The sequence below is a fragment of the Nestor notabilis genome, unplaced genomic scaffold (assembly GCF_000696875.1).
Source record: "Nestor notabilis isolate BGI_N333 unplaced genomic scaffold, ASM69687v1 scaffold7109, whole genome shotgun sequence".
Taxonomy (NCBI): Eukaryota; Metazoa; Chordata; class Aves; order Psittaciformes; family Psittacidae; genus Nestor; species Nestor notabilis.
In genome coordinates, this window is record NW_009942291.1 from 1,924 (window position 1) to 15,871 (window position 13,948).

General features: G+C 37.0%; 1 protein-coding gene across 1 annotated transcript in view; it reads right to left on the reverse strand.

Moving 5' to 3' along the window:
• Window positions 1-1,126: 1,126 nt before the first annotated feature.
• DSCAM (Down syndrome cell adhesion molecule) overlaps window positions 1,127-13,948 on the reverse strand; it is a gene marked incomplete at its 3' end in the record, with an annotated part of 125,369 nt that continues 112,547 nt past the window's right edge. Inside the window, exons 21-23 of the mRNA XM_010021318.1 lie at window positions 9,493-9,523; window positions 3,726-3,841; window positions 1,127-1,276 (exon numbers count right to left, since the gene is read on the reverse strand). Of these exons, the coding sequence (XP_010019620.1) occupies window positions 1,127-1,276; window positions 3,726-3,841; window positions 9,493-9,523 (297 nt within the window). The remainder of the gene's footprint in view (window positions 1,277-3,725; window positions 3,842-9,492; window positions 9,524-13,948) is intronic.

Consider the following 13,948-nt stretch of genomic DNA (forward strand, 5'->3'; position numbering starts at 1 on the left):
TGCTATAAAATGCTGTGGTATGATACAGGCATGCAATTTAGGGGTGGTGTTTCTTTCCTTATTAGAAAAGGCAGGGCTGGAAAACAATGGATAGTCCATCATTTACTCAGAGTGTCTTGATCTGCCAACCTAATAAAAGTTATCTGATGATATTTTTGCTCTTGCAGAGCAGTTAAGCCAGCATATATGTGAACTAAAGGAGTGAGACAAGAATGGTACCAGAAAGAAAACAAATGTTTTATCTTCTAATTCAAATGACATGATTCTCCATAGATGAAAAAAGATGGTACTAATCTAGTCCTCAAGAAATAACTAGCCATACATTGAAACTGACAGTTAGAAAAGCAGCAAGGACAGGACTAGAACAGCTGTCATAACAACTGGGGTGGAAATGGAGGTGAAATTAAGATTTTTCAAATAATCTGCATTCTAACGACTGAGCTTTCAGCATTTATGTTCACTGAACTCACCAAGTAAACAAATTCTGAAATAGTCAGTGAATAGAAAAAATCCAAGAGATTTTAGAAATTGCGAACTGCTAGTGAACTACACTTTGGTAGTAGTATATAGATATGGAACACATTTATAGGAAAAATAGGAAGACAGTTTATTAATTTACGATAGCATTTTAATCACTATAAGAATAACTCAGCATTAATATATCTGAGAAAAGTAATTTACCGTAACAACTAAAACTGGAAATACAACTTTTCAGAAAAGCAATAATGAGAAATGTATTTCTTGACTGATGGAGAGGGAAGGAGGGAAGATGTATTTTGAATACAATAAAGATTGATCACTGAGAAAAAAATATATTAGACATTAAAAGCCATTAAGTTAACCTATGACATAAATTCTAGAAATGAAAATCTAGCACACATTTGGTTTAATGAAAGCCAGGTATGAATTATTTCAAATTACACCTACATTTCCGATGCATATTCAATTTTAACCATATTGAATTACTAAATGCAATTGTATAAGAAATGTTCTCTGCTGACCTAAACATATTTCTTTCAACTTTCAGATGAAGAAAAAACCCCATGAGGATGCAAATGCAGGAGCACAGTATTAATTTTCTTATAGCTTTCTCCTCTTCAGATAACATATTCTCTTATATGCTTACTTGTTCCTGGTCGGGCATCAGAAACATCCACTAGTGGTCCTGTAGCTTGTGACACAGACTGGTAATGTACTGTGTGGGTGACAGTCAGTGACTTCTGTTTAGATGTCTCTCCAAAGTCAGCATCAGTGAGCAGAACTGTTGATCTGTCATCTGTAAATAAAAAAATCCCATTAGGTAATGAGCAATGAATTTGGGGGTTGCCTTCATAACAGCTTTCCAGCAAGTCTCCAGACTTATTTTCATCTGGGCGCCACCACTGACAGCTCTTTTTTCTCTGTAGGACTCAAGATAGCTTCGAAGTGTGTACCACGGCTTGGGAGGCTCTGCGTTTAAACTCAAAGTTCATATAAAACTAAAGAATGAGTGTAATTTCCATATCTATAGCAATTTCACCTTAGAGATGTGCAACTGAGACTATTAAGCACCCTTCCAAAAGGCTAATTTGTGTGTAATTATTTTTGGTCCTAATTCTTTCTTTCTCATCTTCTGAACACTGCCCTCTTCCTTTTAATTTTCAGAGACCTCAGCTAAACCTTTCAACAGCATACTTATGTATTTCTTCTTATTAAAACGATTAGTCATGTTCTCAGTGAAATTGACCATGTCTTCCCCAAAAGAGGTTGTTAGGTTGCTAACTATCCGTCCACCAGCCAGCTTTTTCTCCAGAGACAGAATATTGCAGAAGGGATGGCCATGACCCAAGACAGTTCTCAGGGAACTTTATTTTCAACTATGTGAGTACTGTAGTGAAGACCTTGACTGCTGCATGGTTCTGCTGCCTATTGCTTCCCCATGGAGTAAGATATATTCACCAAATTTCTACTCAGACCTTGGTCCCTGCAGAAAGCCAGTGCTATACAGCACTACTATTTTTTTTTTTCAGTTGTGATCTCTCTATTGTATTTCTTTCACACCAAAGAGGAAACTGGTGCACTTAATCATGGACGGTTTAACAGCAATAAATCTTCCACTTTGTGTTTGCAGAACACCTATTTGGATACTATCAGACTTTCTTTTTCATTCCTTACAGTCTTTTTATCCATTCCTAACAGTAATAAAAGCCACAAGAAGTTAATGTTATGCTATGCTATGCTATGCTATATATATATATATTTGCAATGTATTTCTAAGGGTAGCATTGGAGCTTCTGTGCATTTACTAGCCAGCAGAGGTTGATCCTCCTCGTCTAAGCATTTCTGGGTTTTGGTTTATTTTAACTTGACAAGACACCATTAAGGCAAACAGTTCTGCACAATAGCATAACTAGCATTTTTTAGCCAAAGAAGGCCATAAACAGAATGAGCATTATGAAATCAAATTACTCTGTCTCTGGAAAAAATATAAGCTTTTATTCAGGTTGGGAACAAAGCCTCTTGGCAGCAAACTGTGTCAAAGACCGCCAAAGTGCCTCCTTAGTCTGATTGCTGTGTAGAGAGGTTGCTATTATCAAGGCACGGATCACTTGACATAGTTAAGGCACTAATGGTATTTCCACTATAACCTCCTATTTTTCAGCAGCTAACTCGAAAGTAAAAACTGTCTTTAGGATGAAGCCTGGTGCAAAAGTCTGCATCACAGAGGCAAACTTTGGGAAGGTCAGATCAGCATTAAAAAAATATCTGTACTTCAGGTGAAGCACAGGTCTCCTTTTCAAATCTGCAGAACAAACTCTGAAATGTCCCGAGGCCACCCCCATACCAGACTGACAGCAAGCGTGCCAGGGCTAAAGCAGCTTGTCTCTTCCCAGTGTGGGCATGGGTGGGAGATGAGGGATGCTGATCCCTGCTTTCCGAGTTTCCTCTCCAGCCACACCATCCCTGGGATGCTGTTACATTCTCAGCCATCACAGACTGCTTCTACACAGACTTTGATCCAAAAAAAGTTATCGGTCTAACAAGAACAGTCATTCTGAAGGGTCTTGCCACAGCATGTACCCACACAATCATGAGATCAGGCTATATTTTTATTCTGTTGAGATTTCAGACATGTGTTAAACTATCTGGAAAAAAAACCTACCACCAAACAATTCTATTTTTTTATGACAGTTCAGCTATGTGCCAGACACATAAGAAATCTTGTTTTCTGTTATGTGAAACAGTTTAGATTTGAATTTTGCATGGATACACAAGAGCTGAATACTGATCAAAATGTTGAAATACCATTCACCATGAACAGGTGGATACAATATGCAACATGTAAGTTTTAGAAGTTGGCTGCTGCAAGGCTTTAAATACCGATATTTTAGTTTCAGAATTTCATTTTCCTTATAAGTAATGCCAGTGATCCAACTGTCTAGTCAAAGCCAAACAGGAAATCAAAATGAAAATCATAAAACTACCAGTCTTCATTTACATTTCCTTCAAGCGGCCTTTTCCAACAGCTTCATTTTCCTAATGTCCTGCATTATTTTAAATACTGTACTGAGATTACTTAAGATGGAAAATGATTCAAATGTCAGTTTGCTCTTTTCAATGTGGCAAATTACTCTGTAGCTATTTTTGTTTCATGTGTGCAGTGGGGAAAAGGTGTGGGGTAAGGGAAGTCCACCTACAAGTGCCTGTTACATTAACCATTGAAAACAATCCCAACAAAAGTTTACCAATGGTCTCCATCGTGTCCCTCTCCTCAATCAGAAGTTGTGCTCTGGGAATGTCTATGTGCATCCTCAGTGTTTGCTGCTGCTTATTAAGTGTATCTGATGTCCTGGTGTTCTTGCTAAAAACAAAAGAGAAGTAAACACATTAACATTTAGCCTAAATTATAAGATACTTGCAAACTTCCTCATTTAAAATCTGTCCGGCTCAAAGAAAAAATAGTATTACCAGTGCATGGTGTTAATTTATTGCACATGAGAAGAAGTTAGATGAATGCATAGTGCACAGTGCTGAGGGATTTAGTCTATTCTTTATCAGTAGGTAGCTCCTGAAAATTTTGTATTATTTGCTTCAAGAGCTGTCATATAAGAAAACTAGTAAAAACGCTTTGCAGGATGGACCTTTTCTTTTATTCCTCGTTAATATGAATAAAGAAACACAAAACTGCTCAGACAGGTTGGTAGGAAAATGATGTCATGAGTAATTTCTAATTGTTTATTTTTTCTTTTTAACTTTCCATCTTTTTCATTCAATAGAATCCAAGTACCACTGGAACTGATAAATGAAAAAGCAAATTAATAACTAGGGATTCTAATAATAAATTGCATAAAATAAAGGTTTTAGTCCCATTGATGTTCCAAGATTAAAATTGCAAATCTTATCTACATTCATGGATTATTTTCTAGATGATTGATGCAATATTCTAAAAAAGAACATAAACCAATTATTCCATCATCATGCAAATTGAAACAATTTCATTTTGAAGTTTGTGTGCCAGAAAATGACTTCTCAAATAAGCTGTCTACTGAAAGCAAATGAAAATGGTTAGTAAAACTGAGTGCTACAATCATTTCTAGTACAGAGCTTGCACCAAGAAACCTTCAGACTGCACTAAAATCCCAGGGACTTTTTGCCTTTTTAGATGTAATTACTCTTTGGAGGAGAGAAAACATTTGCAAATACTTCTTTACGCAGGGAGGCTGAGGAAAATTAAGATAAATCAGCCTGTAGTGTAATCCAAGTGCTTACTCTTCAAAGAACTTTAAAATCTAAATGGAAGTTCATTTTCTAATGTAAAATATCTGTAGATCACAGATAGTTCTCTTTTGGCAATGGATTATTGTTCTTAATGGAATCAGCAGAGGACTATTAAGCCGCTTGATGAGAAGCTCACTTCTTCCCAGAGTGTGAGCCTCTACATAGGAGATAAATGCATGTGCAATGAGCCCACATCTCTAGAGAATTTACCTTAACTTTCTGTTGTGTCTCCATGTGAGAAAGACATAACTTTCAGGTTTAGAGGTTCTCCTAGAGTCCTTTTAGGTGGAAATTCTGTGGTCAGTAATTCTGCTCCAAATCCAAGAGTGAGATCTTCAAGTCACACAGGTACTCCTTTCTGGCTGACTCTCGCTTTTTGTGCTTTTGTGGTCCCCAGCATTAAGACTATCTATGTATCTCAAACTTTAACATCTCTGTCTTACCTGGGTGGTTAAGTGGTATCATTGCCATTGTGTGCAGCTGGATAGCTGATATGCATTCAAATAGCCTACAACTGGTGCATCATTTAATCATTATGGAAGCAAAATATCAAGAGAGCTAACCAAGGGCTGCCACATTTTTCTCCATATATAATCAGTGGATACTAGTAGTCACAGTGTCTTATTAAGCACATAAATTTTCAAAGACATTTAGGATCCTAAAATGCAGATAAATTCCACATTGATGTTCTCAGAGACTCTGCAAAGGGTCTGTATTGATTCAATGCCACTCTCTTATTGGTTTCCACTCAAGTTGCTGAAATGCCAAAAGAATTAGAGACTAATATATTATCTTCATGACAAATATGCTTGAATTCATGCCCTTGAAAAGTTGGACTACTTTGGGCTTGTCCAAAGTCATAGAGCAAACCTGTGATTACCTAGGAAACTGAATTTCTGAGATCCAATTTCAATTCATAATCAATAATTCAATAGTTACAGGCTACATGCAATCAGACACATACAGAATTTGTGCAATACATAACTGAGTCTAATAAGTTCCTCATTGCACCCCTCCTTTGCTCCAGGGAAACAGGAGACAAAGAGATTAATTCATCAGAGAATGCAGATGCCAGAATCCCAGTGAGATCTAGAAGCTTTTCTGTGGTACAAATACTATATATTCATACTATTGCAAAGTACTCAACTGCACAGAAAGCATTGTTTGTGCAGAAGGACAGTTCCCCAGTTTCCAGTTATACTGCTCACCTGCCAAGAGAGAATTCTGAATCCCATTCTTGGCTCCAGGGATAGTTTTATGCAAGATAACATGGAAAGTCCTTCAAGTCAGAACCGGAACACAGGCCTCTATATTTACAAAAATCCCCACTATACTCAAGGGTTGTGCCTTGTTTTCTGTGATCTCTATCCTCCTACTTACTGGTATAATTAATTCTTCTGTATGTAGCAGCACGGTGACATGGAGTGTCCAAAAACAGAACAGAAAACTGGCAGTAGTAAGAGGGTTGCTGCTGGTTAGCATGCTATCTTTTCTGGATCAAGGAATGTTGAATTATTTTTTGTAGAGCACCATAGCTCGACTTTCAGTTTATAAAATTCTAAAGTACTAACAGGAATTAAGTGTCACTAGGACTTGACAGTGAGGCAAAGATTTTTAGGAATGCAATTTTGAAGTCTGGTGCCCAAGTATTTTCTAACCTGGGAAAATTCAAGTATCAAAGTATTATAACAGCCTGGTGGATGAGGAGTTGTCCTGGTTTTAGCTGTAACAGTTATTTTTCTCTCCTTCCTAGTAAGTGGTGGAGTTCTGTGTTTTGGCTTTAGTTTGAGAACAATGCTGATAACACACTGATGTTTTAGTTGTTGCTAAGTAGCACTTACCCTGATCAAGGACTTTTCAGTCTCTCATGCTCTGCCAGTGAGGAGGGGCACAATAAACCAGAAGGGAGCAGAGACAGGATACCTGACCCTAACTAGCCAAAGTGGGGGTATTTCATACTACAGCATGTCATGCCCAGTATATAAACTGGGGGGAATTACCCAGGAGGGATAGATTGCTGCTCGGGTTGGGCTGGGTATGTGGGTGGTGAGCAATTGTATTGTGCGTCACTTGTGTTTATTGTTTGTTTCCCTTTCCCCTTTTAGTTTTATATTCTCTCCCTTTGTTGTTTCCCTTATCGTTGTTGTTGTATTATTATTAATAGTAGTAGCAGTAGTTCTATATTATACTTAACTTGAGTGACTGAAAATTTCTGTATGCACAGGACAGGGTTAAACCTATCAAGCTAGTTGTGTTAAGGGATGAAATATGGTTCTTTATAAACCAGGTACTTGGCAGAGAGTCAAACCACCTCACAGTTTCCCAATGTCCAAGCTGGTTGTTGTAGAAACCTATGGAAAACTAAATCTTGTAATAATCAGCCTGACAGAGGAATATCTGTGGAGAAAAAATTAATCGCCTTGTGTTCAAAATTTGAAAAACAGTCAATTGCTTTACTGATTCACAGAGAACTGTTACAAAGAAGTTGGCTGGATTTGCCCAAAAGTAACATAAAAAAAAGCTGTGATTGTATAACAGCAGAGATTTTTATTTGTGAGTGAGTATGAGGTATCAGCAACAAGTTGTGCAGCTCCCATTAAGCTGCTAACTTCTGGGGCTTATCCTGCTTCTCTTTTTGACTTACACTGCCAAAGCCAGGGACTTTCAAAGCAAAGAATAAAGTTCCATTCTTAACCCAGTTTACGCATGCTCATAAAAATCTCCTCAAAGGAAAAGATACACAAAGCTCTCTCAATCTCTCACACCTTCCTACCAAGCAGAGAATGTCTTTTCTACTCTTTGTCCAATATTTAAACAGCAAGGCACAACCCACAGCATATCGTAATTCTTGGTATTTGCATCACAGCAGATTTGGTGAAATCTAAAAGATATAAAAAAATCAGGAAATCTATAATATGTGATTATTACTTTGGAGAGGACTTATTATCCTTTGATTATTAACATGCTAAATCTTCAAGAACATCTGGTGATTGTGGTAGCTCCAGTTTCCATTGCAGGTATTTCACAGATTTATCAGAAATGAGAGAACATTTTGCCTGTAGAAATTGGGCTCCCCAAAACAGCATCACTTTGAGAGCTCCAAATTATGACATGTCTGTAAAAGTAGGCCTATATCCCCTAATTCCTCTGAAGTCTTGTTTTACTAGTCATTTGCCTTTGTTCATACTTTTAGAAAAGAAATATACAATATGAGTATTTAATAAAAACAGAATTATTTGTTAATAAATGAGATGGGAGAAGCTGACTTGATAATATTTCAATGCAGGTGAAAGGAAAAGCAAAAAGAAATAGTGGCAGATGAGATAGATACCTAGAAAAACAGCTCTGAACTAAAGGCTGGGAAGACACCTGGCTTCTCTCTGAGTGCATGGGGGTGGGGGTGGACGGGAAAAGAAGTTGTTTAATTTGAAGTTTGACATTGGCAGAAGAAAAAATAGGCCAAAATTGGGCACCTATGTTGCCAGTTTGATGAAGTTTTCTAAGTGTCAGGGGAGTGAGACTGAAATGGTCTTGCAGAGGCAGTGACAAGAATAGTGAAGCTAGCCAGGGTTAAGGCAGACATTTACCAGTTTTTCAGAGGTGTTATGTGTGGTTGTCACTGAGATTAACTATCTTCATCCAGAAGTTTCAGCCTGTCTGTTCTGGGTTTCTTTAGGGAACAGACATGCTGTATGTTAATCTGTGCAGCTTTCTGCTACACTGAAAAATATAAAGACCATATCTCCCTGACGTTGCTTAAACCTGCAATCTGCTGCTGCAGGCAGATAGGAAGTGTATGACCTGACCTGCATGACCAGTCTTGTTACCATCAGTGGGACTACCCAGATGTATTTGCAAGGCTGATGGTGTAGAGCTGAGCTGACACTAAAACCATCTGTCACCATGTCTTAGGTGACTATATTCTTACAATAGCAGGTGAAGTTAATCATGGATGAGGAAGTTTAGAGTATGGTTCATTTGGTAAAATATCTGACATCTCAAACTAGTTGCTTAAAAATAAAACCGAAACTCATTTATACTTGAAAATAATCCTTTGTTGATCCCATTTTCAAATATATATAGCAGTTTAAAGTTCAGACAAAACAATAAACATTGAAGATATGAGATTTCCATCTTTGAAAGAATTGTGGTGCCAGAATAGTTATTCTGTTGCATTTGAACAACTGAATTTGATTTCTGGATGCTGAGCTGATGGAACAGAACTGAAAATTAATACATGGATTTACGCGCTTTTCTGTACCTTTTGGTATAAACACCTAGCAATAGTGAATTACATAAATATAAAAAATGTTTAGAGATACTTGCATTCAACCATTTACTAACTTTAATTAGATGATTTCTGAAAAGCAATTACTTTGGTACATATTGAACACGAAAATGTTTTTCTGAATAGGAAAAATATCCAAACGGACCTACATTGCTTCTATAATTTAATCCACTAACACAAGAGTTCTCAGGTTTTTACCATTGTATTCCCTCACAGATACTGTTCACAAATTGGTTTTTTTCTCCCATTTCTAACAATCAGGGTGTCCTAGTTCTTAACAAACGGTCAAATGGTGCGTTTTGAAAAAAGATTTAGGAACAGAAGGTGCTCAGAAAAACTCAAACAGAAACTTCTCCATTTGTCTCTATAATAATTTTTAAATGTAATGCCATAGTTGACAGACTTTTTCAGTGAATTAGTTAAAATTTTAATAAATCTATTCTTACCTCATAAGCATTTCAGCCAAACTCTTTGCATCTAGAAGAAAACAGAAGAAATGTCATTAGGAAAGAAAATCTGTTTTATAGATGGATTATTAGGAATTGAGTTGAATCAGCCATGTGTAAGACCATTGTGGTTTCTCAGATCAGTGGCAAGAACTAACTCATCTCTGAAAGTCTCTACTTCTGCTGAAACTGCATTTATGCCCCAGATATCCCTGTTAAATTCCTCAGCAGCACCAGAGATGCTTAGAGAAGTACAAACTACCATTAGCTTAACTGGAAAAAACTGCAGAAATGTATTAGAAGAAGGAAGAGTTTAGCAAATAATGGGGATCGCTGTTCCATTATGCCATGGTTAGCAAGTGAGTAGGTGAAGAAGGAAGAAAAGGCCAAAAGAAATGTTGACATCCATCTCTAGGCAGGAGCCAAACACAAGCCGGATGAGCAGTTGCCAACCTGCTATTTCCAAACCAAACGTGACTGCATGGAGGTCTGAACAAGGGAAGTCTCCAAGAAGTCAGCCTTTTTGATTACTCTTATAAATGAATGTTTTTCCACTAGCAATAATTCCAAACTCCCACTGGGTCTTCAGACAACAGTCTATACACAAAAAAGAAGATGACATGTTCCCACATGGATCAGCCCTGCTAAATGAGGTGCTGCTGAAGGAAAAATATGAACCCTGTTCTTGTTATTGCTGTTGTTATTAGTGTAAAATCTTTTAGGAATGTAATTATTTTGGTACTTATCAGGTCCAAAGATGCAGCTGAGGTCTGGTTCACCGAGTGTTATTCAGGTAGCTTTCTGTAAAACTTTACCAACACAATATAATAATTTCTATAGTATTATTTAGCAAAAGCAGACAGATATGCTTTGTTCTCCTGCAGTCTGCTGCTAAAAAACTCACTTAAAAATGCTGACTCCAGAGCCCTTAAGTATATCACACAGCAACAAAGCAGCCTTTTGTGCAACCAAGTGAAGCAAACCCAAGAAGAAAACAATTCCAAGTTCTAAGTTTTTAAGCAAGTCTTCAAGCAAGTCTTCTACTATGTGAAACTTTAAATTTCTTCCTTTATCTGCTGCTTGCAAATCTACCAGCACCAGCCAAGACATTTACTGAATTTGTCTTTATTTTCTCCATCCCACCTATCTTATTTCTTAATCACCTTCTGAGTATCCTTCACCTACAACAACTTCCTTGCTTGTGATCCTATTAAATATCCTGCCTTTAAAATTTAGAGGATGCAGGCAGAAACAAACCACCATCTTAATGCATCGCTCTGGTTACATTTGTATTTATTTTTGATTCCAAGTCATGGTGTTTTCAGCAACCTTTATGATGTTTCTCATTATTCGAGCAGCATGAGGATCATGAAGAGATTATGAAACCATTCTCCCTCTAGAACACATAAGAAGGGTGATCTAACATGTAAATATTGTTTTAATTCAGCTAGCAGCTTTTGTGACGCTATTGCTTCCTCCTTAAATAAAGGCTATGGATACTGGTGCAAGTAATTCACAACTCAAGAAGAGCTGAAGGGAAAAAGTTGAGGGTTAATTGGCCTAACATTTTTCAGGTTGTATTTTAGATTTGTTTACCAGGATTAAACAACAAACAACCTCCCTCACACGTTCTCAGGTGCAGCACAGCATAGAGTTGTGTTCCATGCTGCATCTGAAAAAAATATTACCTTCCCACCGTTAAACGTATGTGGCACATTAACATGTGTTCATTCTTGGTCAAAGAGATGCAAACAAGATTGTGTGTCTTCAATCAAAATAATATGAGGCACCATGCAAAATCATGTTACATGTCAAGAGCTGAACCAGGAAGTACTGTAGAAAAAACTAACTCCATCAGCAGGGTTTAATTGTACTAATTATTCAAGCAGATTATTGTAATAGTCAGCAGCATTACTGTAGTTAATGATGGCTGTGCAGAGGCCAGTGTAGTACTGGACCAAAACAAACATCCAAGAAGATAAAAGATCTTATATAGCTGTCAAACAAACCCTAAACCCAACTGAATAAGGTAACAGTGTCCAAACCATCAGCTACAGAGGGAGAAATGCCAGTTTCACAAATCAATGACTATAGACTACAGATTGTAATACGTATTTCCTATATTACACTTTTGAGCAGCAAATTGAGAGCACTTCATAAAATGAGTCAGGATCCCTGCCAGTGTCCTATCTCCCAGCTTTCAGGTGGGGAAAACAGGGCTTGGGGAGGCTATAAATGACATAGCGAAGGGTGTGATCTCCTGCCCCAGCCAAGCATCACCCCATGCCTTAGTGAAAAAGACAAACTGTTCCTCATTGTGCGTTTCACACATGGCTAAACTGACAGGCACCAACCCAGAGACAGCCCTCACTTCCATTTGCTGGGGCAGCCGCCTTTAAAATTCTTAGCACATTTGGCTTGCCACCTGGGAAATCAGGGACTGTGGTACAGTATTAAATTGCATGCTGCCACTTCTGAACTATCATACTGTGCTGATACTTTCTTCTTGGATTAAGGCGAGTTGGACTTAAAAACAAAGAGAAAACCATTACAGTAGTAGTGGAGCTAGGTTAATAATGAGGACAAAGAATGGTAGGTCATCAGGTTTCTTTTTTATAATATATGCTGACATATTGAATGGCTGCATGAACTCCAGCAGTCAATTGACCTTTTTGCCAATTGACCTGTAGAACTACTAAATTGGTCAAAAATCAGGGCTTTGCTGAAAACTGTGCTTTCTTTTGAAACAGTACTTCTGAAGAAATAAATCATACTGGGGTGACACAGGAGGAAGACAAAGGTTTACCTGTCCCTACATGCTAAAACAAGGAGTAAAAGGATTAAGAATGGAGAAACTGCTGTTCTGCTGCATTTGTTTCACAAACATTGGAACCACAAACCCACTGTCTATAAGCATAGATATAAATGTTTGCATGCAGAATGTATTACAAATAAATTTACAATTCCCACTCCTCTTTGCCAAGCAGGTTTAAAGAGAACACATCTCCTGGTGCCACAAAAGAAAGAATTACATCTGTAACTTGTACAAATTCTTTCAGAAGGGCCCACTGTGGAAACTATTATTTCTGATGTAGACTAAAAGAAAGTTGATGCTGAAATCATGATTTAATAAAAATGAGTCCTATGCCTCAAAGAAACCCCACCAGGTGACACATATCAAGTGATAATGACAGGATTCCAATTTCAGAACTAATTCAGATATAAGTTGAACACAAAAACTATCAGAGCAAAACATTTTCTTTTTCTTTTATTTTTAGTTAGGAGAGCAGAAAAACCTGCATACAGGATTTTTTTGGAGAACTTACTAAGCAGTTTTCTGGAACAGCAATATTGATTATCAGTAAGACTTTTAGAATATGAAGTAACCTCCAGAAGGGCAGAAAATGGCTAATATGGAATCAATATTCAAAAAGAATTAATAAAAAAAAATAATGAATTACTGAAGTGAATCAATCTGATTTTGGTAATAAGCAAACTGACAAAAAAAAAGAAAAAAAAGAGGCTTGATGAAATCAATTAAAGGAGATGGAATAATTGAAGCCAATCAATATGAATCTGTGGTTAACCAGCCATGTCAAAGTTGATTTTTTTTACAATGAGAATAAAATTCATTGAGAATTGATGACATTGAAAAAACTCTCACTGAGATACAATTAAATAACATTAAAATACTTGTATTTCTCTAGAGCAAAGATTTGGTACCTCAAAATATATTGATATCATAGTAGCATGATGCAAAAAAATAACATAGCCATTTTACATGGGTTTCAATATAGTCAAACTACAATTTTGAAAGCAGAGAATATTTATTTTCATCATGCACCATGAGACATCACACTGTTGGTACCTTTATCAGAGGTCTGGAGTAAGTGACATAATATCGATAAAAGTTTAAAAATGGCACAAGTATTAGGTAGCCAAAATATAATTAAAATGACAGGTCACTAAGGCATAACAACCTGGATCATCAGGTAGCTTGGCCACAAGTTAACCATGTATCTGTATTAGTATAAGGTCATATATCAAGAATACAAGCCATAGCTGTAAAAGGGAGAATGTTACCCTGTTGCACGGTAATCAGAGAACTGACAGATGTTCTCAACAGATAAGATGTTAAACACAAACTCTTAAAATAATGCTGTACCCAAAAAGGTGATCCCTGCTGATACAGGCAGAGACTGCAAAGGGAAAGAAGAAAGGCTGTTACGTCTCTATGTGATGCTGATATGTCAGTTGTTTGAATACTGTGTTAATTTCTACCATATACAGATGAGGAAAGGTACCTAAAGATTACAAAGGGACCAGACAAAATCCTGGAAATTAATAAAAGATGGGAAAATTACAGAGAAAAATTAAAGAATATTCATCTGTTTCATTTATCAATGAAAACACTAAGAAATGATCTGATTGCCACCGTGTGTAAAGGAATATCATC